At 42.5% G+C, this 27,586-nt stretch overlaps 1 protein-coding gene across 8 annotated transcripts in view; it reads left to right on the forward strand.

Moving 5' to 3' along the window:
- The window catches only part of dab2ipb (DAB2 interacting protein b), a 123,221-nt gene that overhangs the window by 43,431 nt on the left and 52,204 nt on the right, over positions 1-27,586 (forward strand). For 6 of the 8 annotated variants that reach the window (XM_023423951.2, XM_087178702.1, XM_087178701.1 and 3 more), the window contains exons 2-3: positions 3,061-3,182; positions 10,441-10,559. In XM_023423951.2, coding sequence (XP_023279719.1) covers positions 3,061-3,182; positions 10,441-10,559 — 241 coding nt within the window. Of the gene's footprint in view, positions 1-3,060; positions 3,183-10,440; positions 10,560-24,747; positions 25,282-27,586 lie in introns of those variants that run through there. The other 2 variants (XM_023423950.2, XM_023423955.2) reach the window with 2 other exon arrangements.

A 27,586-nucleotide genomic window follows, 5' to 3' on the forward strand; every position in this document is an offset into this window, starting at 1 on the left:
TAAGGATGGAGGATAAGGAAAAGAGGAGTGGATTACAGGGGAACAGATTGAAAATAACAGCTTAATGATACGATGCAAAGATACTTCACCTTATGACCTAACAGCTGTCGACCCTCTGCTCCTTCGATTGACCTTACTAGTAGAGCTTTGCATGCTGGGCTGTCCCACATACACACTCATACACCTTCAGATACCAAAATAATCTCAGTCAACAGCTGTTAGACAGACTGCTCGAAATGAGAAGTGTTAACAATCCCAGACAGGCCGCCACGTGTTGTGCAAAACAGCTCTTTGATGATTGACTTTAGGATTCAGGTTTGAATTGGTGTTTTAATTTAAGTTTTATTGAGCGCGAGTGTCTGCTTACTGTTTGCTGCTGGTTTCGGGGGGCTAGAAGTCAGACACATTAGTTATAGCAAGGGGAAATTTTCCATGCATTTTGTAGGGAAACATTACCACACAGATGGTGAAAACATGTGGAAGCATGCAGTGCAGTTTCACACAGCAATTAGTTCACAACTAAACGATGTGTGTGTTGTGTGTGATGTGTGTGTTGTGTGTGCGCGAGCTTTGCTGTGAGCGCTTGTTGCAGCCAGCTGTGTACAAGTGGGGAGATTTCCGTTAAGAAATGAAGCAAACTAGAGGGGTAAAGCAAATGAAGTTGAGCGCAGAAATAATTTGTGACAAGAAACAGAAATTCAGACGGCTGACTTAATTCTTATCAGTGCCGTTTCCTCATGAATGATTTTCCGATTTAAAAGGATTAAATACACTTGTTGTCATGGCAGCAGATATTTCAATGCCACCTCATTTGTTTGTTACAACGAGGACAGGACAGGCATTTTGAATTGGAATGTGTTTATTTGAATATTTTGATGTGAAATGTACCTTTTTTTTTTTTTTTATTAAACACTGTACCATGAAAATAGATTGGAGAGGTTTTCATGTGCCCACGCCCCCACAGCGTTCACTTCCTCACAGCCGTTAGAATCATATTGCATTTTTAGTGTTTGTCAAGGGCCCTTTCTAAAATTACACCCAGAGCTGCCACTCAGTGAGACAACTGACAAATCACGGATGGAGAGTCAGATTTTAGGGAAAAACTCCACTCCACACTCTTAGTGTTGCCAAATCCAGACCAACATCAGTCATGTATTGCTGGGCACTGATGATCCCATTAGGTTTCTTGCGTAAAACAGCCTGTTGTGTTGCGAGTCCAGAAATGTTGCATTGGATGTGAAGTCTGGGGGAGTTACCCAATAAAATAAAATGGAACACTCCTAATACATTATATACTACAGTGTAGTGTGTGTGTATGTGTGTGTGTGTGTGTCTGTGTGTGAGGTCGATTTGCTTTATAATGCAGTTTCATCCTGATTAGAGTCACACTGCCGCACACACTTAACACTAATTTCATTAGTTTCCAGTGTTACAGACAGTCAGAGATCTCATCTAAATGATCTAACATGGCCGCAGTGATGCAATGACTGTTTCACAAAGGCCTGTAGATGGTGCCATGATTATATCAGCATCTGGCCTGATTAGACACATTTTCCTTTTTTTTTTTTTTTGCGGGCTTGATATTTATGCACCGTTCACTCTGCACCCCAGATGAAAAATCTGTTGACTTAACTGGGACTTTCATTGTGGGCTTTAAACAGCTGCTCTGCTGTGAAATGTTACACTGTCCTGTACTTAAAGTTGCGATATACGTACAGATAAACAACTTTGAATTTATCGTGTGGAGTTATATTATTTCACCGGCTGTCTGCCGTACTGATACTCTGCTCTGTACCTGTGAGCTAGCAGTCAGCGGCTATCTGAAATCTGTGGGGACTTGCATGTTCAATAACGCTCACATTCCTCCCGGACATGTCCAGATTTGCTGCTAACACACATAGGCACGGTCTTTCACTTCAGAGCTCTTTCACATCTCTCTCACTGATCTGATGCTGGGCTGTACTGTCTCCCCAGGTTCAGAGCAACAATTAGATAGCCACACACACACGAGATAAAAAGATAACTGATGCAGATAAGTTCAGTAAACAGGGAAACGATGAGGAAAATCAGGAAATGAATCCCTGAACCCTGAGATGGGATAATTGATGTATGTATGCAGAAATAAGCTATAAGATGCAATCCTGTGTTAACCTCTTTAAATCAAATCGAATCAAATCAAATAAATGGAAGACATGACCGACAAACATTCTCATGAAACTTTTGCCTTTGATCTGCCACGTACAAACAGATGTCTCAAAGCTTTGAACATCTTAAGCTAAGGTTTGAGTTTATCGTGCTTAAATGAAAAAAAAGTTTCACCTATATCAAAACTGTCACTGGCAGCAAAAATGTCTTGAGTTTGAAATTGAACCCATTTCACGCTAGTCTGAGTTCAGGCCTGTACGGCACCCCAAACTCCACTCCCCTATTTCCAACACACTAACAGTGCCAAAGCACGGCCTTTTAGTTCAGCGTTGTAGCTCAGTTTGAAGATCTGTCTGACTCCTTCCTGTTCTCCCGTGTGTTTGTGTGAGTTTCATCAGACCATGTAGAGGCAGGTAGAGGGATAACACGCTGTTGGCCAATCACACAGCATGTGCACCACACTGGCACAAAGTAAAGAAACACAGTGAATAAATTGTGGGAAATACACCTACTCTTTTTATTGCAGAGCTAGACAAGAAGTTCGGTGTCATTTTCATGCCTGCACGCTAAATAGTTAGCTTTGTTTATTATCCTTTCCTCCTTTAAATGTTAAACAAGAGCCAGTATCCAATTAGCTTATCTTAGCATTAAGACTGAGTCCACGGGGAACCAGCTAGCATGCTTCTGTCCAAACCTCAAAATGAGATGCAGCTGTTTCCCTTCGCTTCCGGTCTTTACACTGAGGGAGTTGTCTCCTGGTTTCTTCTCCGTAGTTAACAGGCAGAACGTAGGAGTGATATTGATCCTCTCATCTAACTTTCTGGAAGAAAGTGAAACTGATTAGCTACTCTTAAACATATATTTTTCACAATGTGAAGATAAAGTCCATCGTGTAAAGATCTCTCTGTTTTGCAGAGTCTCCTCCAGAGAGGACAGGACGCCGACGCAGCATGCCAGGCAGCTCCTCAGACAAGACCACACCCGCCATGGAGGCTTCGTCCACTGCTGCTACACCTTTCAGAGTCACCGTGAGTACTGTGAGTGTGTTTTTATGTACCATCTCTGTCCTCTCTGTTTGTTTTACCCTCTGGCTTTCTCTCTGTCTCCAGCTTAGTTTGCCTTAGGAGGCTGTCAGTTATAGATCAATGCCTACAGAAGCCCGGTCTGGTGTCCAGATGGACCCATGCCAATCTGACACTCATTCACTTCAAATATTGGAATTGGACCTTTGATGTTTGGCGTCAGCACATCATCCATCTACACATCTTGAGCTTATTCAACACACTGACTTTTTACATCCTGTGTGATTTTTCATCGCATTTCACACTGAATAAAATTCACATGCTTCAGGTTAGCTAACACACGCACACCTGTGCACACACAACACTGTCACTCACTCACTTATAAGCACATCGTCTCTTCCTCTCCGTCAAAAACACACACACACACACACACACACACACACACACACACACACACACACACACACACAGCAGTCCTTTGTCTGTCATCTTGCTCATATTCAAATCCAGTATGCTTTCTGCCATGTTTAATTCAACAGATAAACAGCCAGTTAATGAAGCAAAAAATTCCACCATGAGTCATCAATTTAAAGATAATTAGCAATTAGCAGTGCACATTTCCATTAATAAATAATGAGTGGGGAGATGACGACCCAGAGGTGAACTGTAAACAGTAGATGTTAGGCCAGCAGGGCCGCCAGCACTCAGCACTCAGTCTCTCATAAACAATCCTCCAGCTTCATGTAAACTTCCAGCCTTCGTGACGGCTTAGCAGGTACACTAATGGGCCAAGTGAAGTGCTAAAAGACATTTTTATGTTCTTCCTGAAAATAGAAACAATATACTTATTTCTTTCAATTCCTCCTTTTTGATTCCTTTTTTTTTTTTTATCACCACCAGAACTCAAAGCGTCACTTAAATTTACCGTTCACTCTCTACATCAATCAAACCAGCTTGTCTCACAGGCTTAGTAAAAGCCCACAGTAAATACAAAAACACAAGTAGGCTAGACCCACTGTCGTTGGACCACCAGCAGAGTGCGAATAAAGTGTTTCATGCTCTGATACTGTTTTAACTTTATTTGTGGAGTTGCATGTATAAAATGACCACAGCTCGACGAGCAGATTCCTGAATCACATCTGTTCCCGTAAAAAAGTGGAAGTGTTGTTTCTGTGGGAATAGTTACTTGCTGTGTGTGTGACTGCATTCATACTGGTGTCAGCTCTGGTGAAAGATTGTGAAGATTGTTTTTTTATGACCATGAATGAATGAGCAGATAAAGAGAGAGAGAGATGTAAAAAACAAGAGAAGAACCAAAAGCTTGTAGGAGACAGGAAGGGTCAGACGGAAGGGCTAAATATTGATTAAGTGTCTCTTAAGCAGCTCCTTGTACTCTCCAGGGAAGAGAGAGGAGAGGAGCACTGCAGCAAAGTCATCCTGTCTCAATCACATGACCACTTAACTTACTTCTGTGGGCTTATAGCTAAGCAGCGGAGTCGTCTTCCACAAAGAAAGCTTCCTCAGACTGAGTTTGAACCTCTCCTGCACTTTTCCTTGTACCGCCCCCTTCTGGCCTCTGATGGTAGCACAGCAAACTAAGTCATTTAAAGAAAGTTCCCCATTCCAACTTTTTCATCAACTTCTGCTGGATACAAGCCAATAAACAAATGATATTTGACTAAATTTTGTTGATGTTCACCTTAAATTGCTTAATTTTAAGTTCAATAAGTAATAAATGTTTAAGGACACCGGTAGGGTTTTGCTGATTTATCAAATACTGATCAAAAGGATACAGTACACAGTACACAATGGGAAAAAACACAACAGATACAGTATGTAGATGGGTGGGCAGAGGAGCGGGATACCGGCATGGTGGCACACAGAAATGTTGGGATGAAAACAGGAAGACAAGTAGGCTGGCGGCCATATTCTCGTCCCTCTCGTCTGAATCTCCCACTTTAAGCAATGACAAACCACCCCTCACTCCTCTCCCTCCAGTGAAAAGAGTTGTGGTGACATCTAAAGTACCCCTCCTAGGCCTTGAGCTAAATCTGTCAAAATGTTTTTCTCTCATGTTCTTTGCAGACTGAGTTCGTTGTCTGCACACACAAATGGATTCCACACGCGCGCGTGCACACACATAGGCACATCATTCACAGCGCTTCTCAAAAACAATTTCTCACCAGCAGCCATGGACAAAACTAAAATCTCTCCAAAGCTTAATCTTCCACAACCAATTCAGAAATAGCAGAAGATTGCATACATTAAATATAAAAGTTAGAACGTAGTAGTTTCTTTTATTCAGTGCTTGTTTAAAGAGCTGACAAACAAACCTTATCTAAGTCTGTCACGTCCATGTCCTGCTGATTGCTCTAGCTGACTGGATTGATTCTCAATTGTAGCTTAGCTCCTTATCCAATCTCTCCCTGACTACATTCTCGCTACCCCCCTCTCCTCTCAGATAATAGCAGGGGGTCTAATTGGACAGGTATGTCTCTTGTTTTCATCAGGTTGTGCTGGAGAGGGGACAAGAGAGGTTGATATGGAAGCAGGGAACACCCTGCTGATTGTCCAGGCACTGATTCTATCAGCTCCCATTAAGGAAGCCTGGAATTGTGAAGCCAAGGGAATAGAATTAACTTGTTGCTTTAATTTCATGAAAAAAAAAAAAAAAAAAACAAACAAAAAAGAAAAAAAGCACAGCGATAAAATTGAGCTGTCCTCTTATTGCTGATTTAATGGGCTTGGACAGGCTAAGATTACAATCAAGTATGCAAGCCTATTATGCACTGTCATACACACACACACACACACACACACAGGGGCACTGTAAACAAGGTACATAGTAAATATGGACAAACACATTCTTTCCACAGCCACCAAATTCCCCCCAGACCGAGCACAATACGCCGGGGCTGCAGGGTCGGTGAAAACCACGCTCTCCTCCCCTTCGAGGATGAATGTTGAATCAGATTATTCCTTCCCCTCCTTCTCCTAATTAGCTGTCAACCGTAGAAATGTGGAATAATTAAAGAGCTTATTGAAATTCACACTAACACGTGACACTGTAATGCCCCCCTGTCAGGTTGCACAGGCTACAATAGCCTTATCATGTTTCTGTGTATAAGTAGGTGTCTGCAAAATGGAACATAAAGGGTCAAACGTTGCAGAAAAAAACAGACCAAACACAGATTTGTGATGTCAGAAATTAATTCATTTTATTCATTCATTGATATTTATAGGTATCATTCAATCAAGCTTCACTGGGGAATTCCCACGAGTCAATGTATTTATTTCTTTATCACACAATAGAACAATGACATGATGTATGACATCTCATTAGGTGTCATTTTTCATTATGCACGTTGGAGCCACTGGCCATGTTGCTTTTAAGGACTGATCACATACACCAAGACATAATGGGGAGAGGTCAAACTTTATGTAACGACCAATGTCATGCGGAAACAACATCTGCTAAGACAAGGACTGATCAGGAGATAAACCACCATCTTTTTATTGCAGCTGTAGCTTGATTCCCTCTGCAGCTGTTGCTGTGCTCTGCTGAGCCCTGATCCTCCGGTAACCTTGTCACTCATTTGCTGCACTTTTCTCCTCAGTTTCCCTCTCATTTAGTTTCATTCTATTGCTTTTTTCTATCAACTCCTGCTCTGCCACCTCCACATTGTGCTCCACTTTTTTTCTATTTATTCCGGCTCCTTTTGCACATCCCTCCCTGGCAGGAATCGTTTTCTCAATTTTTTGACTGGTCTCACCTCTATTTCTGTCCTCTCTGTTTTTTACCGTCTCTCTCTTTTTCTCGACATGTCTCTATCTTTTTCTGTCTCCCTGCATATTTTTTCCTCTTGCTCTCTCAGTCGTCCTGTATGAGTAAGTGCTGAAGGCAAATAAAATGCCAACATTTTTGCAGTGCTCCCAGTATGTCATACCTCCCTTGGGGTTTAATCTGGTGTTAATATAGGCATCAGTCATCCTTACTGACTGATTTTTAAGTGGGAGAAAAGGCTGTTCATATCTGCTGACCTTCACCCCGTCCAATAGCTCTGCAAGAGCTCTGACAGGCAGAATTAGTTAGAGAGTAGTATTTTTAAAGTCAGATCGCTGTCCACATGCACTTAAGCGAGCGAAAGAGAGACGAAGGAATACAAAATAATCAGAGAAATCATAGGTTTGTGTTCCTTCTTGGCTTCTCTCGCTCTTTCCCCCCCTCACACTCTTCAGAGTCCATCCATCAGGAGAAGGAGAGAAGTAAAAACAGAACGAGCACCCACTAATCAATCCACCTCGCCTACAGGGACAGGTTTCTGCGGATGGGAAAAAAGGGAAGCATTTTAATTTGTTAGCTGTGAATATGCCAACAGCAGCAGGCACACACTCTCTCTGGGGGCAACGGGGGAAGAGCCATGGAATTACTATGAATTTGGAGGGGATTGTGAATGATGATATGCAGAAATGAGAACAGGTGTGTGTCAGTGTTTGTGCATATGCGTGGGTGTTACCGATTTTCTACTGCATCGCCATCTTTGCCATCAAAAAGTGAAAATCTTCTTAAGTCCACTTGTCATGTCGTTGAGGGAGCTAATCCGAGGGTCATGCAAAACACAGTCCAAGGAACAATGCCGTCTATTCTAATTTAACCGCATGCCCACACACCCACATGCACATTATATACAGAGTGAATGATGTATTTATGTGGCCAATACTTGAGAGAGGGGGTGAGTTTGATTCAGAAAGCAACCCTGTCAAGAGCCTTGGTTGTCTCGCTCAGTAACAGCAGTGACTCAGCCCTGTTCATTTAGCTAATAGCCACTGAACAGAGTTCACTGGTGGCAGGTAGCAATAGTAAGCCATTTGCTGCCCACTTGTCTTATAGGCTTACATATAGGCATATACCATGTCATCATGTCAGCGGAGAGTTACTACCGTGGCTACAAAACTGGATCGTTATCAAGTATGCAGACAGTAAAGGATGTTTCAAAAAGAAAAAATGAAAATGAAATGGAAGTGAAAATGTATTAGATCCTCAAAACCTTAAGAAATCTGTAGTAGCAGCACAAACGGTACATGCTAATTGCATACAATATGTGGTATATAGGCATTTTCATTGTAAAATAAAATCGGTGTACTTTCCCCTAACAGGGAGTAATGCAGTACTTGCATTGCCAGTTTAACTTCATAAAAAGAATGCAAAGTGTGTTTGCAATGACTTAAATGGCTGCTCCAGCAGTTCAGTATTGGACTTCCATAAAGTTCAAGAGATGCATTAAAAAAGAAGGGTCAAAACTGAAGCAGCAGAGGCAAGGAAGTCCTGACTTTCAGTCCTTAGTATGGATTGAGCTCCAAAAACACTGGCTCCTACATTACCCATAATGCAACTTGGTTCCGTAGACTTTTCCCTGCCTGGGAAAGTCCCACAGATTTCACACTCTTTAGCCCAGTTTGTAACACAAGGTTTCTGTTATAAATTCGCCGTCTCCAGGTCCAAACTGAGTTGTTTTCTCAGACTGTAGAAAGTTCCCTCCAGAGGCGCAGATGAAATTATGTAACTGCTTCCACAGGCTGAGTAGTGCTCCCCGCGTTGTGAACTTCATGTGTAAAATCAATGGAGTTGTGCCTTTATTTGTTTTTCTTGGTCTTGTTTTCCGAGATCTTCCTCGAGCTGTCTCACCACCAATTTGTTGTAATGTTTACCAGCTGGAAGACACTCCTCCATTTCCTTTGAGCATTGCATTGTGGGACACTAGTGTAAATAAACAACACCCTGAACTTTTTTTTTGTATGAATACGAACTGTTTTAAGTCTGCTTGAGTCAGTTTTTTCAGTGTGAACACACTAAAAACTAAAAATAAGCATCTAGTATGGAATTAGGACACTGCTATTGATTTTAGTCACGTACGCACACACTAATGAAACACTGACAGTCCCATGATTGGCGGTAGCTTAAATATACTGACATTAGCAAGTCTTTGTTCCCAGCCCAGAGTGCTTCCTGATGACAGGTGTTGTTCATCAGGATGCTGTGGCTCCTCTGTGATCAGCTGGCAGGCTGTCTGGAAGTCACTCTCTAATTAACCCTATCCCATTGTTGCCCGGGGCGACCTATTCACACTGTAGGCGGTAATTATACAGGTGTGATAATGGCGTGACTGGGACGGAGGGAGGTCTTTTTTTTCGCTGTGTGTCGCCTGTCACTGTCCTGTGAAATGTGTGCATGTATTAGAATGACATGTGTTTAAGGCACTGACTGCAGACAGGGCGTCTTCACCACACGGTGGCTCCTGAAGGGGCTCGGCCTATCAGTGAATCAACTGCTGCATTGTTGATAAGAGCTGCACCTGAGCCTGAACACTACCTGGTCTAGTACTTCCTCCTGCAATCTGGCTCACTTGTTAAAGTTCTGTCTTCTTTATGCCACCCTCTTAAGTTGCCCTATCAAGTCTCCTTTACATCATCTTTATTCAGTCCTTCTTTTTCATCCTCTTCTTATTATTCTCCTCCTTCTTGATCTCCTGCCCTGCACTGGCATCTTAAAAAAATAAATAAATAAAAAGCTGAAAAGAAGATCAGGTTTTTGTGTAGAAAAACTTGCAACATCCTGCGATTTCTGCAGCACATCTCATTTGTTCATGTTCTCTCACTCTTAATGCCAGCCAACAGTTGCCATGGAGATGGCGAGGTGCTTGGGGGAGTGTGATTGCAGATGTTAGAAGAAGTAAACACACAGGCTGAGACAAAGGGAAGAATGAGCAAACTAATAAAGGGGTGTATCCACTGAATTAGTGTATGGAAATGATTACAAAACACAGTGTTGTTGTGTCGCAGAATTTGTCACAAATACTGACATAACTAGCGCTGCAGTAAACAACCTATAATTTTGCCAAAAGTATGACCTGCCAGCTTGTTATGTCTGTGCTCTTTGAGAATCCTCTTTTTTTTGTCAAGGTCCTGTATGTGAATGTGCTAGATTTTGATGGCGGTTTTATGTCGCTTTATATTCAGGAAATATTTTGTATCTGACTTTGTCCTGACTTTGACAGTCTCTCCGCCTGATATGAAGATCTATACTCATTTGTTTACCCTTATAACTCCTCATGACATCGGGGCCTCGCCAGATTTACAATGCGGGGTGTAAATGTTGGTATTGATGTGTTCTGTCCTGCTGCCAAGTTGATCTTAGTGACTGACATCTCGGAGACTTCCCTCACAAACTTGCAGTGACACTGTCTTATTGACTGTCTCTGTCTCTCTCCATCAGGGCTTTCTGAGTCGACGTCTGAAGGGCTCGATAAAACGCACCAAGAGTCAACCCAAACTTGACCGCAACTCCAGCTTCAGACACATCCTTCCTGGCTTCAGGAGCGTGGACAATGACAGGTGGGTGTTCGTTCGTTCGTTGGCTGGTTGCGGTGATGCTTGTGTGTGCTGTTGTACACTGGATTCGTCCATGCGTCTCTTCTGTTCTGGTGCCTCTCGCTGTCTGATGGCTTGATATTCCGGTCACTGTTGACATTTGTGTGTTGTGTTGTCAGTGTATTGTGAAAACCAGTGAATCCTGACTCTCCAATCTGTCACTTCTAATCTAGCTTGCTCTTCCTCTCTTTCTCACTGTAAAACAGGATGAATCTCCTCTGGTCTGTCGCGTGTTTGTTTATGTTACAGTTGGACTTATACTGAAATATGATTTGTTCGCTTTGTCTTGACGTTATGGCTGGTTAAAAGAAATAACACAAACACTGATCACAACAGAACATTTCCTCAATAAGAAAATTGAAAACTTTCAATGTACTGTCGACATCACCAATCACATCATAGAAACGAAGCTTTTTTCTAATCAATCACATGTTAATCCTTTAGGAACGAACAACCCACTTCCCAGAATAGCCTCGGATCTGTAAACACACCACACACTTGTTTTGGTCGTGTAAACCAGTGCGCTCACTTGGGAAAGCTTTTTGTGTTGGCACAGAAAGCACCAACACATAAAGCGCTGCTGTGGATAGACAAGTAAGGAGATGTTGTGTGATTGACCTGAGACAGACGGAGCGGAGCTACAAATAGTTCACCCCTTGTGATTTAGACAGGATTAAAGAATTGTCTCTATTTTCGGATATTGTTTTCTGCTTGCACACAATTGGTCATTTTAGGCTTGAAGCTCGATAGAAATAGTTACTTGTGTAACGTGATGTACGGATTTGAAGAAAAATTACCATCAGCAAGCTGTCTCGCATATATTTCTGTCGTCTGCAGCCTCAGAGTCTAAACTGAACAGATCTTTGTCGACCGCTCTGGCCACAGCTCTGCCCATGTGATAGTGTTTTCCTTCAGGCTCTGATAATTGTCAGTTCCTGAGAACTTCTCCTAATTTCCTCAGGAACTCAGCCACTTGGCAAACATTTGCCCTCGCCTGACGATGTCAATTAGAATTCCAGACCGGGCTAAGTTGGCCCGTAACCACGCTGCCCGCTCACTCTGGATTTGTGATGGTCTCTCCATACACGACGCACGAGTAACAGCTATCATTTCCAGCGCTTATCTTTGCTGCGTCTGGAAAAAAGCCAAGGTGTCCATCTGTGGGTTTTAATTAATAGAGGTGCTGCGTTTGAAGAGATATTCTACGGCTTTTGGTTTCAAAACTTAGGAGCCGAATGGCTGCCTCGCTTCGTACTTTTAATGAGGCATTAACATCACTGTCAAACTATCACAAGGGAACGCTACCAATTGTTCATTGTGGAACATGGTGAACTGTTCCTCTGGTGCAGTCAGACAAAATGAGCTCATACCTCTTCTCCTTTGACTCGCTTTCTTTTCTCATTCTCTTTCCCACTTCTACTCATTCTTTCTAGCCTCTATCTTTCTAACCTCGCTACCTTCTATCCATTTCAAACTCATCACTCTCCAATTTCACTCCCCCTTTTCTCTATTTTTCAAACAGTAGTAAGGTTTCCTAACCCATCAGCATTTATGTGTTTCCCCCTGATAAAGCGCTCGGGGAAGACGGCAAATATCGGACAGGAAATTGGAATGTCCAGGGGTTGTCTTATCTCACCTGGTTTAACACAGAAACACACATGCACACCTCACTTGCAAATGCACACACTGACTCTATATAATGACTGCTCCATACACATATCCTTATGCAACAGAAGAATACGATCCGGTACCTTCACTCTTCTAGGATGTTATATGGGGGTGAGAGACGGATATAGTAGCAGCATGTGTGTGTGTGTGTGTGTGTGTGTGTGTGTGTGTGTGTGTGTGTGTGAGTGTGTGTGTGTGTGTGTGTGTGAACTTTTGTATTTGTGTTTGTGTGTAAAAAAGAGGGAGAAAGCATGAAAAAGATACGGAACGACAGAGTAATGTGCTGTGAGAGGAGTCAGTGACACTCCCTGCCAGCCTAGGAGCAGCTTCCCCACAGGGCAGAAAACACTGCAGAAGAAGAAGGCAGGCTTGGGAACTGGAAGAAGATGGAAGAGAGATGATGAGACAAAGTAGAGATGGAGGGAGGAGGGAGGGGAATCCTATACCCCGAAAACTCCCTGGTGTGCAGATGTGCAGCCTTGAATGCGAGAGATGCAGTGCATGCGGGGAACATTTAGTATTCGCTGTACATCTCAAACACTGACCGTTACTGGATCTCATTGTGCTGTACATGATGTGGTGTGAAGGTTATGTGTTTCTCTATTATGTATATGAGGTTAATTACTTTACTTAAATGTTATAGGAGATTATATTATGATTACTCTGACAGCCACGTATTTGTTTGTATTTTTATAATCATTTGAGGAGAGCAGATACTCGGCATCACGTGGACACGCACACATTTTCAGTGTGTGTTTGTGTGTGTGAGCTGTGATGACATTGTTAGGTCCTGTAGCCTCGGGCGGTCTCAGGAGAGAGACCTGCAGATGAGGAGCAGCTGGACGTCTAAAATGAAATATTCATCTGTGTTAATCAGAGCCTGGACACTCACCGAACACTCCTTATCTTTAGCAAAGCAGAGACGGCAAATGTGTGGGCGCGCACTGCAACACTGCACACAACAAATGATTAGATTATTTTGCTTAAAAGAAATAATATCTGTTTATGATTTAAAACATCTTGAAAATATAGACACGTTATTTTTTTTTCAGGGTAAGATGAGGAGATAATGTGGCATAATGTCATGGTGCACAATTTACACTCCCAGCTTTTACTGTCGCAGTCGAGGTAATTATTAGGGCAGCAGGATGGGAAACCTTGTTTACAATGCAACTTACAGTCAGCTGAATAATTGTAGGAGCTTTTCTGCTCAAAAGCTACTGATAAACACAAGATTCAGCTGAAATGAGGAAGCCATTCCAACAGATTCGGGGACACGTTTGTGGTGGGCAAGCAAACTACAATACCAGTGAATTACCAGCAAATAGACATGCAAATACATATCCATGTAATATGTATTATATGAATTACTAACTATAAACCTTAATAACTATAAACTGTTAATCAAATTAAATCAAGAATTGTGTATTTTGTGAACCTATTTCTTGGCCAGAAGGTCCATGTTTATAGGCCTTTATTTATAGAATTCACAACTGATGTTGCAGTTGCAAAAGATGCCGTTTATTGACACTGGACAAATGTAGGTTATTGTGTGTTTGTTTCAGTATGATCAGGTTTCTCCGTGCAGTGGTCTGTTATTATTTTGTGTGCTGACCTGATAATGTCCTGTTGCTCTCTGCTGCTCTACATGTTTTTTTAGTGTCATAGATGATGTGACCCTCACCAGCTTCTGTTTTCTCATCTGATGCTCTACACTGACCTTGCCTGGACGCACAGATGGATATCATTGCAGTGGTTGCAACATGGCTTTTATATCCAGAGTGGTGTGGTTGGACAGTGGAGTAATACCGTGGGGTTGATTGCATCTTTTTTTTTTTAATAAACACTCAGCAGATATTTATTTTTTACAATGATTATTTTGCAGATATGCAATTATCTCATAAAGTTAGTTCTTGCATTTGCCTCTCTGTTTTTGCAATTTAAAATTGTACAGAGGATGTAGTTTTATTTCAAGGCAGAACATGTATGTAAACACTCGGAGTAACTAATAAGTATTTAAAAGGTACCTTGTGAAGTTATTAACACTAACAGCTCTATGTCAATGTTTTTACTAGAGGGTCCATGCACAAGGATACTGGCTGGTTTCATCCTTTTCTATTGATCACCAATAGGTGTTGGTAACATGCAAAGAAGCATCTTGTGCCAATAAAAGAAGAGAAAAAGGTGATAAACATTCATTTACACCATGAGCAAGAACACCGTTCAACACAGTTGCTTTACCTCAAGGGTAAATACAGTACATTTTGTTAAGAAACGCTGAATGTAAAAATACATGTTCCTGTGTTTCCTTTAGTCATGTCCCTGTCTCTCACTCTCTCTTCTCTCTGCTGCTTTACTCCCCGTTGCGTCATGCCAGATGTTGCTGGCCTTTGTAATTCAGGGTTATTTGTGTATTGTCTGACTCATTAAGTGCACAAGAAAGAAGTGCTTCAGTGTGTGTGTGTGTGTGTGTGTGTGTGTGTGTGTGTGTGTGTGTGTCTGTGTCTGTGTGTGTGTGTGTTGGATCTTGACTGACGTTGACATTGCTGTACTCCTACCAGGCTTATAACAACCTGCCACACCTACAAAATCTCGCCCCCTGTGTAAATACATACTTGCACACACACACACACACACACACACACACACACACACACTTACCCTCTACAGCTTCCCTGAAAGCACCCAAGTCCTGTATGACATCATCTCTGTTGACAGTACCCACCCTCCATCTTCCTGTCTCTCCAGCCCCTCCCCCTGTAATGGGAATACTTGTCTGTCTGGATTTTGTGGCCAGTGGCCACAGTAGTGGTTGGATGTAAATGACTGATTGTGATTATATGTTTGTGATTCCGTGTCTGTAATTGTATGCATAACTGTGTGTGTGTACGTGTGCGCGCGTGTGGTGTGTGTGTGTGTGTGTGTGTGTGTTAAAGTAACTGCAGATCTCAGCACTGTGGGCACCAATGAGTCATGCGTTTTTATGGAAAGACTGCTTCAATAACACAGCAGGAAAGCCTTTTTTTGCCGTCACTCACAGACTTCAGCTCTGAATATTAGCAGATGGATAAAATGGCTGAACAGATGTATTGCATCCGTATTTCTCTTCCTGTTTCTTTCCTCTGTCTCGCATGTCTCAGGCAATCTGCTCAGCATATCCTTTAATTATGTTTGCATTGCGGGGAACTCTATAGTGTACACAGAGAGATCTTATAGATGCATGCTGGGAAAGGCTGCTGAACAAAATAAGGGGATATAGACAAAGGATGGAAATAAGAAAATGTACACATTTGCAACTACGACGAGACAAAGACATAACAACACGACCTAAAGCACGGGGAAAGTAAATAAACATTCGCTTTGACTTATTAGGTCTTAATATAGCTAGTATCAACGTTACACACAATGCACATATGACGGAACCATTTAATGCCTCATTCAGGATTTTAAAATACTGAGTGAGCTCAGAAGCCTTAATTACATCAGTTAAATCTGTGTTATTTAATTAGTCTGAATTATTTTCTATTTTTATCTCCCTAGATACTTGTTTTAATACTGTTTCAAAGCATTCTTCTGTTCTCAAGGAAAATAATTCATATTAACTTTACTTTGTTTCATTTTTTTTTCACTTAAAATAAGTCGCACTTAAAGATAGAAACTCTGTGTGTAATTTGTATGTAATTACAAATTCCTACTCAGGTCATTAAAACACCTACGAACATTTCCAGGAGCAATGCTGAGGACATAACCTCTGGTCCTTAATGGTTCAACAGCCCCCCGGGAACCTTGATTCTTTTACATATGAAAATAGCTCGGTCAGATTGTGCAGAAGTACCTCGAAGTAGACATGACTCTCTGCACAGCAACATGGACACACACAGTATGGTGTTTAGCATTAGGGTTTTGAATGTCTGCTCCTCTGTTAATCTTGCTTCGGACCGACAGATAGAAGGTTAAACATCAGTGACCATATAAGGTAGTGAAGCAGTGGTACAGTATCAGTTTAGCTTTACCTCTGAATGGCTGCCAGTAACAGCATTCAAAAGCCCTTGATACAAACCCCCTGTCATCTTTCCATAAAGGTTCAGCATTGGGTACCATGGTAATTGCTGCAGGTGGGGGTGTTAGCAAGTGTGCGTGTGTGTGTGTGTGTGTGTGTGTGTGTGTGTGTGTGTGTGTGTGTGTGTGTGTGTGAAAAGATGGAAAGAGAGCAGCATGGCGAGAGAGAAAGACATCCATCCATAAATCCAATAAAGTGATGACATTTAGAGTTATTAAATTCTGTAAACATTCCCCAGGTGGTCCGACTGTAATATCCAACCTTTTCCATTGTTCCCTCCCCTCGTCCTCTTCCTATCTCCCTCCACATCTCGCTCACTTACTTACAGACTTACACACTGACAGCTTTTGCTCTCCCAGCATCCCAAACTCTATTAACCCTTCATATTAGAAGTGGTCTCTTTGACTTTGTCCTCTTGCTCTTTGTGTGTTTATTTTATCCGTCTCTCTGGTGCGTTTCTGCCTTGCTATCATTTGTCGCTTTGCTTTTCTTATCTGCTTCCCTCAGTTATGTTAGGAGCTGTTGTTGGGAGCTGCAGTTCGCTGGTGGATTTCTGCTACATTAAACCCAGTCAAGCATTCACAGACTTCCCCCTGAATCCTCTTCTCTCCTCTCTGTGCCCTCTCTTCTTTGTTTCGTGCAACCGTGCCAACGTTCTCCTCCTCACCTCTCCTCTTTTTCACATTTGTCATCATTTGCTTACTCCCGACTCTTTCCTTCACCAGCTCTCCCATTCCTTCCATCAGTCCCACTCCTCTGATGCTGAAGGTCACATGTTTAACTCCCTCCAACACATGCAGAAATATTCCTTTTCTTTCATATTTCAGTAAGAGAAACAATCATTGTATCATCAGTTCATTCTGGCTTACTGTCATCCATTCATTCACTTGCTCATCTACTGATAAACAAACTGGCTGCATGATCTTCTCAAATGTTGATTCAGTGTTTATCAGTGATGATTAATAGTACACACACACACACAAACACACACACACACACACACACACACACACACACACACACACACACACACACACACAGAGTATGGATTGGCCTGGATGCTGTCCAGAGAAGCAATGTACTTAGTAGTGACAACAATCAAATGCACGGTTACAGATTTTTTTGCCAGTCTGAAGGAAAACAACAGCAGTGCTTTCATTATGCTCATTGCAGCAGTACAATTAGGCAGAGGAAGAGTGCATCCCTCTGCCTCTGTCTTTGGCATCCTTCCCTTCTCTCCATCTCATTTGCAATGTATCAGCATGATTTGGTGTAGATGAAACAGAGCTCTCGGGGTAATAATGTGTTGCAGAGAGCAGGTTTCACCTACCGCTGTGCATTATCAGCCTGTGTCCCAAGCAGACTAGGATGGATTCAACGAACCCATTAATAACATCTCAAAAATGTAATGCCTGTAGTTCGGTGAGGATTACTATGGACTCTCTTTCTATTCAAGATTATAATGAGGATTTTATTAATTCAAGAGTAATGTGGTGTTGTTTCGGTGCTTATGCGGAGGTGGGTGTTTTGAAAAGGTTGATTCGTCCTGCTTTAATAAACACGGTGCTCTTCATTTGCCTCAAGGACAGACATGGGTATTCACTTTTGATGTTTCTAGCACCCAGGTATATTTTTTTTTTCATTTTGTCTGTTTCAGTGTTTTGCCAGAGTCAAACAGATTTTTATAAATTGATATCGAAGGTTAGACCCTCCTGTAAAAACAAGGCTCGTCAAAGTAGCACTTTAACTGAGATACACTAAGGCTTCAGAACAGGACTGATTTTAGTTACTGCTTGTGTTTGGTTGCTCAAACACTCTCAGAGACATACAACATCATCACGAATTTAAGTGATAACGATCCTCTCCGACAGTTGTGAAGGAGATGTTGGGAGTGTCTCAGGGTCAAAACAGGAAAACTGAACCAAATTGCTGACATTTTGCTAACGGCTAATGTTACACTGTTTACTGTAAAATCAAATCTTCTTTGCGGTTTCTACAACACTAGTTACCAGTGGCTGCACAGCGCAACTTCCTGTGTAAGCTACTGTTTTAGAGCAGGGAAGAAGAATTGATTTTCGGAAAAGCTGCTGTTTTATTTAAATATGAAATTGTGGAGTTTATTAATAAATAATGTGGTATCAGATCGGTGCAGGGACTGTGTACTCACTGATACCTGATACTGTATTTTAGGCAGTATCTGAGGCATTTCCGTTAGTAGCACCAGTATCAGGACTACTCTAGAAAATGACTTTATAAGCAACTGCATAGTTTTTTTTAAAATTCTAATTCCAAAGATTTTAATAAATGTATTAGTTTTATCTCAAAACCTGCATTCAGTGGCATAAAAATGGACACCACAGCTGAGAGCCCAGCGAGTGACACACCTGCTGCTTATTAAGGTGATTATATTCTGTAATAACGTTTGTAATAGAATTTAGTGATGCATAAATTTTACCCTCCAAAGAAATTCCACTGATGTTCTTAGATTCAGCTTACAGCTGTAAGCACAGTCCCTCAAACACATTGAAGAAAGTTTTGCAATTGGAGCTTCTATTATAGTATGCTAATGTGCATTCAGATTTCTTATGGCCTTGGTTCCACTTCTCGGTTCAGCACTGATAGAAAACCTTCTGCTTGTTATTTACTTCCTTTATGGAAAGTATGCTTCGCTCATCCGTATAGCAAATGGACAGAATGTGGAATGTGTGAAATATACACTGTGTATTAGGCTGGTGCTGGGCATTAGTTTCGATGTATTCTAGGGAGCTTTTCTGTGTATTGCCACTCTGATCACTTTACTTTCTGTATAATTAGTAGCAGAATCATCCCCGGAGCAATCCTAGTGTTGTTGACACCTGCCCAGCTGGTGGGGTTTGGTGGCTCGGTTGATGTTTAACCCTGCTGGGCCTTCTGTGAGCCCCGGTGAGCGCGGCCAAGGGTCTCCTCTCTTTCATTCTTTCCCCGGGTAATGAGCTGTAATGGATAGGGCCTTGGGCGTGACAGGAATACTGAGAACCCCATCAAAGCAGCACCCTGCGCATCCCTTTAAAGAACTGCTCAGTACACACGCAAACACTCATTTACTCATTCATTCCTCTCTTTAATCTACTGCCGTCACAGGCTTTTCACTTATTTATCATGCACCAGTATTATAAATATTACAAACTGTGAAGTTTTCTTGAAGAATCGTTGTTGGTGAATTGAGAGAATATGAGATGTAATGAAAACTATAGGGATAGAGTTAAAGTGTATGAGCTGAGTTGCACACACCAGTGTATTCAACAAATGATAATTTATTTTGCTGTTTGATCCCTAAAGGGGGTCATAAGCTGGTGGGAAGCTCTAAAAATGTAATTATTAATTTAAAAAATATAGATTTTTGGCCAGAGATAAATTTGTTTGGTTAGGACGTACAAATCATTTCTCTATATTGACTACTCACATACACGCACGTAAAAGAGTTCAGTGGCAATGACAGTCCAGATGGTACTCAATGACTCTTACAGACCCTCTAAATTACCATGGTGATGACTCTAGATGCTTTTTCACCCCTTTCACTTCACTAACAGGCCTCTCTGCCACTTTACTGCTCACCCTCCGATTCACTCATTTTGTTGTCTGAGTGTTTGTGTGTGTGTGTGTGTGTGTGTGTGTGCGTGTGCGTGTGTGCGTGCGTGTGTGTGTGCGTGTGTGCGTGCGTGTGTGCGTGCACCCGCGTGCGTGCATGGTGTGTGATCTTTGTGACGGGGGTCTGCCAGGGTTTTTACTCTGCCATGGACTAATAAAAGCCCATATATTGCAGAAGTCAGTCATGCACAGTGTGGATCTGACATAGTGTAGCATGCCTTTCACTGCACTATCCAAACTTACTTACAGAGCGTAAAAGAGGGACATTATCTTAGAATGCACCATGTAGATCACCATCATTATTGTCATTATTATCATTATTGGCTGATGTTAATGTTCCATAGTGTCATGACAGTATTCATGAAGCCACAATCAATCTGCAGGGGATGTTAACCAAGACTTCAATGTGTCACTTCTCATGGTAAAAGGTGATGTGAGGAGTATGATCATGAACATCCCAGCCCCTGGTGGAGGGGAGGGCTTTTACATTGCTAGTTGCCATCTGCCTATCCAGTATGTTCAGAAAATGTTTAAAAGGATGCCTCTTTTCAAATTTCGACAGCTTGATCGGCGTCATCCTCACTTCTGTTCCTGGGGATGTAAGCCTGCGGTGACTTGGATCGCCAAGTTGCACATCACAGACAAGCTGGCTTTCCGACCACCAGTCTCCACCTCTGACTTTGCATCAACTAATCCAAGTCACATCTGGCTTGCATCCCCAGCAGCTAAACTCAGCGTGAAGCTTAGTGCTCTTTTAATATTGATTCTTTTGATAGCGTTTCTAAATGCTCTGAATGTACACTGTAGTCAAATGTGCGTGCAAACTGGTTTGCAAAGATAGAGGAGTCACCTGACTACTCGTCAGACTGTATTACCTCATACAAGCCATTGCACAATCTTCGTTCACAAGACTTAAGTTACTTATCTGTCCCTGAAATCCACAAAAAAAAATGTTTCAGTCTCTTGGAATGGCACTTCCTGGCGTGATAGCGAAGCTGCATCACTGGAAACCATTCAAGCGTAAAACTCATGTCACTCCTCTGTCTTATGACCTGCCCTCTTTCATCAGTCTCTTTGACCACATCAACAATTTTGCACGTTTCATTAAACCTTTACTACTGTTACTTCTATTTTAGATTTCTACTCCGGAAGTGTTATATTATAGAGCGTATTAAGAAACCTTGGTGTGATAGAACGCCTCAGACTTTGACTCAGCGGTGATGAGGCTTGATGGGTTCCTGGTGCACTTCATTATCCACCACTTACTCTGCCTCCTCCAGACGCTGCCTCATCAAGGTCAGACTGTCATGGTGTGCGGGTGCGTCTGGACTAAGGCCCGGCCAGTGTAACCAGTATCTTTATTAGTAAAGTAAGTAAATGCATTGACAGCACAGGCAGGGATAATCTCCTCTGAGCCTCATCTATATAGCAGAGCCACTCACATTCAACTAGCATTTAATAATATGGACACTGTTGTTGTTGTTATTTTTCATTCCTTTTGATGAATACCAATTTTTATTCTCTGTTAATAAAATACTATCGCTGTAATATTTATCTGATATGGCTCAGACTGAATTAGAGAGAAGAGAGAGACTGGCATATGTAGCGTAACAGCAGCACAGCTCGGCTGGTGCAGCCTGACCTAGTTAGAAACAAACATTTCAGTACCAAGGTGTCGAGCTGTCTGTTTACCTCTCTGCCTGCTACCAGCTCCTCCTCTGAGCACAACGATGGGTTGCCACTAAAGTCAAAGGTACATTTCAGTTCACAGCATGCCCTGCTGTCACTCTCGTTCCCGTTTACAAGAGAACCATTGTAAAATAGCGTTTCTTTTTTCTTTCTTTTTTTGCCATTGACTAGAATCGGTCACAATCTATTAGACGGATACCTACAGTCTGATGCCCGTTGTCGCATTCTTTAGTGATAGCTGTCATTGCACTGTATTGCATGCTGATTACATGGAGAATTGTAAATGAAGGGACAAACACTGAAGCGAAGGAGAGATGAGATGGCGCCAGACAGATCTCAGTATCCCTTTAAAAAAAAAAAAGGGCTATGTTCTCTGAGTGCTGTCATTGTGAGCTGGATTGTGTCTGGGTCAGACGTTCAGCTTTTCATTGTGCTTTAACAAACCCTCTCAAAGAGCTCGCCGCAATCAGACTGCACTCTTGTCCGTTCTGTCAGAAACGGCGGCATCTTTCAAATGATACATTCAGAGTTTTGAGCTTTTCGTTGCTTAAAAATACGTTGCACTTTTTAAATATTGCTTATGACACAGGTTTTAAAGGCTGAGCTGCAGATTTTTATATATATTTGAAGGCCGCAGCTTGGATATAAAACACCTCACGCTTAATTTCATCGGAGGCTTAAATTACAAACAGCTTTAGTTACTGTATTCACACATTTTGCTGCAACTGTTTTCACCTTGACAAAGGAATGTTCATCAAAGCTGATGTCAGCAGACATATTTTCTTGACACTAAATTTGCATGTGTATTATGATAGTTAAATGAGGAGACTAGTTCATGGATACAGAGCAGTGTTGATAAAATTATTTAGATTATTGGCAACATAACCCCACCTGAGCATCATCCCATTGATTCTAGATGGAGTCTCTATGCTGGTGGTGGTGGCGGTGGGGAAGGCAGTGATTGAATGTTGGCATCAGCCGTAGGAGCTGGAAGCAGCGTGTTACAGGTGCAGCTAATTGGACTGATAAAAGGGATGGTGATTAGTGATTGGCTCATGTGTGGGAAGTGAGAGGAGTGGTAGCTTTAGGCTTACCTAATTGGATTAAGTGAACCAGAAAGGAGTTGCTTCTTAGATTCTGAACTGATAGGATGATAGAGGAAAACAGTGAAATACATGAATGGACAGGAGCCAAGAGGCATGAATGGTGAAGCATTCCTGATAAAAACCTTCATTAAGCTCAATTAAGACAGAAAAAAGGTTGATCATCAAAAGCAGCCACACGTAGCCTGCTATCATTACAGTTAGGGCCATGCTTCCATTAACAGTGAGAGTAGTGAGCAGGGTTTGCATCAGAATAATAAGCAGCTCAGTAAAAATAATGCTGTATGGAAACCTTCATACAGTTCAATTCTGCAGGAAGGGATTTCTCTTTTCCTTTTTGGACTCTTTTTAATCACATACTGTGTGTCAGTCTTGTGTGCATACATCAGTCCAGCTTTTACTTACAGTTTTTACACGCTGCAGACAGAGAAGAAGATAATGTAATGCAAATATGAAATGACTTTTTTTTTGCTGCGATCTATACTGATACAACTTGGTTTTTCTTGGTAAATGTATTAACCACAGCAGGTCTGAGCTCGCGCAACAGTGTTTTACAAGCACTGATAAATTAATGGAGTCACGTTCTATCACCTCCGTAAAGTCACACATTTGCTCTCTGTTTGCTTCAAATGTGTGTTTATTCTGGAGGAAACTAATCAAAGAAGACCGATGCAACATAAAACAGCAGCACCGCAAGCTATGGTCTCAGAATTTATCATGGATAAATGGGGTAATCCACACCCCCCCACCCCTTCCACCCCCCTTTGATTGCAGAGCAATTGCACTGGATTGCACCTGACATCACACTCACTATAACAATAAATAATTAATCAATAACCCACAACAGGCTGAGATTAAATTAAAATTGTTGTCTGCAGCTACTAAAGTCAGTACAAATGCTGTTACAGTGAAGTAGTTTAATTTCCGTACACTGTGAGGAGACAGGTTTTAATGAACCTGTAATCATTGTAATTATCTACTGTATAAAGCTGTATTAGTCAGATATTTACTGTATACACATATATTCAGTGCCAACAATGACTTCTAGGTGATTAAAATGGGGATATTAACAGATTTTGACTAAAATAGAGTGAAATGAGAATCGTTGTCACTGGAAATATTTAAGGTACAACTGTTTTTATTTGTCAGTTTCAGGAGGAAACAGGTGGCCAGCAACAAGCTACTGAGATATTAGTACTTAAACCTAACAATGTGGATGTAACCTCTGTGTGTGTGTGTGTGTGTGTGTGTGTGTGTGTGTGTGTGTGTGTGTGTGTGTGTGTGTGTGTGAGTGTGTGTCCAGGAGAATGAGGGGTAAGGGTGATGTCATATTTGATGACATCATTGCAGACGTGCAGGGAGTGCAGATTAAAGACTGTGACTCTTGTGAACCAGCCCTCCACAGCTGCCCTGCCTTATCGGTTTGTCCCGCCCGGCCCTTTATCCCCTTGTGCCAGCTCTGCCAGTCAGTGAGCTCTAGAAATAACCTCAAACTCACCCCTATCTCCTCTGCCAGTCCACCAATCCTGGCTCAAATTGAGCATGGCAAAACTCTCCCACTCACATTCCAGTCTTACTACTATCAACCCTTTGGCTGGCCCCACCAGCCAAGTCACTTTGCCAAAACTGAGCTCCAGCCTCATATGTGCAGTGTTTTTTCAGTCTGAGCCCCAGCGTGAGTCCTAGTCTCCCAGCTGAACCAAGTCCACACTCTGGGCTGGTTGGCGACACATGCACCCAGTCCCAACGACAGCGGTGGCGACAGAAGCAGCAGTAGTGGCTGACAGGGAAAGCAGCACACCTCGCACCAGAATTGACAGGACAAAGAGCACACACACACTCCCACTGGAGCTGCACCGGGGGGGGGGCAGGGCCAAGCTAGGCTGCACCACACACACACATACATGTGATCCCCCGCACACCATATGCAGGCTCCTCCCTGCGCAAGGAAACAGAGATGGGAGGTGCAGTCAATCACGGACAGTGAAAGGGAGAGGGCTTAGCCGGAGTTAGTAAGAGGGGGGAGAGACAGCGGAGGAGAGAAGGGGACAAATCCTCATCATTCCCAAATCAGTCAGGTTTCGGTTTACCCTTAAATTCATTCATGTGGAGTGAAAGAAAGCAAACAGAGGAGAGAAGAGAGTGTGTCCCGTGTCAGAGGCAACCCAGGAAGTAGGGCATGCTCTGTACAGGGTGAGCAAGAGAGGGTGGGAGAAAGAAAGGAGGAGAGGGAGCAGCAAGAGAGAGAGAGCATTGTAGCGCTTATTCTCCACCCCTTGCCTTAAAGCAGCAGCAGGAGGAAAGAGAGAAGGAGTCAGGGAGCGAAGGAGGAAGAGAACCACAAGTGAGGAAGAGAATAAGCGAGCAGCAGTGTGCAACGGCAGCAAGGGGGAAAAATGGAGCTTTGAAATCGCCTCTACCCTTATCCATCCCTGCTTTTCTTTTTTTTCCTTTTTTTTCCTCCCCTCTTGTTCTGGGTCAGCCTCGGCTCCTCTCTCCGCCCGCCTTTGATTGTTCTGTGGAATTCTGACAATGCCTGGTGAGTGTTATCCTGCTTTTCACGTGTCACTCACCGTCCTTTGTGCGTCGGTTTGCTTGGGTTCATGCAGTGGGAGATCATTTTTTATGTGAACGTGTAGTCAGGAATAGAAATGTGGACCCTGCGTGTAGAGGATGCTTCATTGAGACTGTTTACGCTCCTCTGCCTCTGTGTGCTGTTTGTACTCCAGCTGTGCTGTCCTCTTCTCTCTTTGCTTCTCTCTATCAGTGACAATGCAAGGGAGGCTGCTCTGCTGAGCGCACGCACACAAACACACACACACACACGCACGCACGCACGCACACACACACACACAGACACACACACACACTACACCATCCTGCGTACATTCAGGATACTCAGTCATTATTCCATAATTGCTTTTAACTCCCAAAGGGCTTTCATTCAGAGTAGTTCATTTATTACGTGTGATAAAACACCAGAGATGACAATGCAGAGAACGGGTTTTGATTGTGAGTGTTGACCATATTCTAAATGTAGCAACATCACACAAAGCTGGCCTGTGTGACAGAGGGCAGCCAGCTAACACAAATCAGATGACTGGGCCACGCTGTGAGGTCAGCCGCTGATTTTTGCTGGCAAGCTCGGTCCAAGTCATATGTTGGAGTCAATTAGCAGTTTGAGGAGAAGTGTGTGGTCCAAAGACAGAGAGTTTGAGGGTCTCTGACATCAACAGCTCATTTGGATGTAGACACATTTTAATATCTGCACAAGAATACTCTCGGTCATCGGTCGTCATCTTGTCCAGTATTTGTAATCTTTGAGTGCCTTGTATTTTTATATGAGATTTGAAATAATCTTACGAGATGGTTTTCAGTCAGTCAGAACAAATGATCGTGTCAGCTATATGACGATGATTTGATATTGTCACAAACATCTGCGGTCCAGTTAACGCTTCATACACAGTTTGACAGTGGCAACAAAAATCACGTGGGTGTAAAACGCACCGTCCATGCTACCGACATGCATGAAATTAGTCCGCGGCCGCACATACTATAATTAAGTTATTCCGGTTAGTTGAGTTATTCCGTTTAAATTTGTCTTACTGAGAAGACAAATAAAACACTGAAGCACAGAGTCACTAAACTCTTCCCTGCCTCCTCATGGGGGAAGAGTTTAGTTAAACATTTCCACTGGAGAACAGCGTCCAACCAAACATTTATTCTTCTCAGAGGTGGCTTCACGGGAGAAAGCCATCTTTGGTTTAGCAGACACGTAAATGATAGTTTGATGGTTTTGTCCTCTTGTTTACTGCAGTATGCAGATATGCCTCAGTGTGAGAGCTCAGCTGGTGGTCTTCTTCATTGTAAGCTTGCTGTTGAGCCCTCCAGAGTAAAACCACGCTTGACTTCTACATATTATGCTATAAGCATTTGTGTCAGCCTGTGTTTGTGTGCAGTAACAGTGTGATTCCTTGTTGTCTCCCAGCCTGGGGTACTGTATCTGCTTGCATGCGTGAGAAAATGTTTCTATGCACATTAATATATGAACACACACACACACACACACACACACACACACATACACACACACACACACTGCATGTAGATATGCATATGTTTTGAGCATGTGTGTTTTAGTATGTTGCTACAATCCTATTTTAGGATAAAGCTTGCTAACCAGTAGCCCAGGCGAGGGACGGCAAGGTGAGAAATAGAGCTGTTAGTCATTTTCACAGTCTTAAACATGCGAGAGGAGCAAGAGGGAGAGATGGTTAGAGCGAATGTGTGATGGAGATGAGACAAGCTGCGTGAGAAATGGGGAAACAAATAAGATGACATGAAATGACAAAGCATAAGAGACACGACAGTTTTCAGTTGTTTATGCTCCAGTGTTTTGTGTACTAGTTTATTCTGGGTGACTAAATCTCTTATGCAATGTTCACCTTCCAGGTTGTTGCTCTTAATTCCTGCTCTTGGACTCAACTTGTGTGATGTCGAAAATCCATTTAATGACATTAAGCACTGATGTATTGTGATGTTAAATATATATATATATAATATATATCGTAGTCATTTTCTTGATTAGATCTGTGTGGCAGGGAGAGGCGAGAATAAATGCAGCGCTGAGCTTTGTACAGTATCTTTTGCGCTTCTCCTTCCCATCTCTTCATGTCATTCTCTGAGTGGTCTGTCTCTGTGTAATTACTCTGTCAAAGATCATCTCTGTGATGTCCATTGATTTGCTGAGAGCTGATGAAGTGGAGCAGAGCATTTGATCAGACACATGTAGAGGGAGGGAGAGGCGGGGCCTTGCCATGCCGCACCCAGGGGCCACTCGACTG

The sequence above is a fragment of the Seriola lalandi genome, unplaced genomic scaffold (genome assembly GCF_002814215.2).
Source record: "Seriola lalandi dorsalis isolate HSWRI2012SDOR001 ecotype SW California unplaced genomic scaffold, Sedor1 jcf7180002054695, whole genome shotgun sequence".
Taxonomy (NCBI): Eukaryota; Metazoa; Chordata; class Actinopteri; order Carangiformes; family Carangidae; genus Seriola; species Seriola lalandi.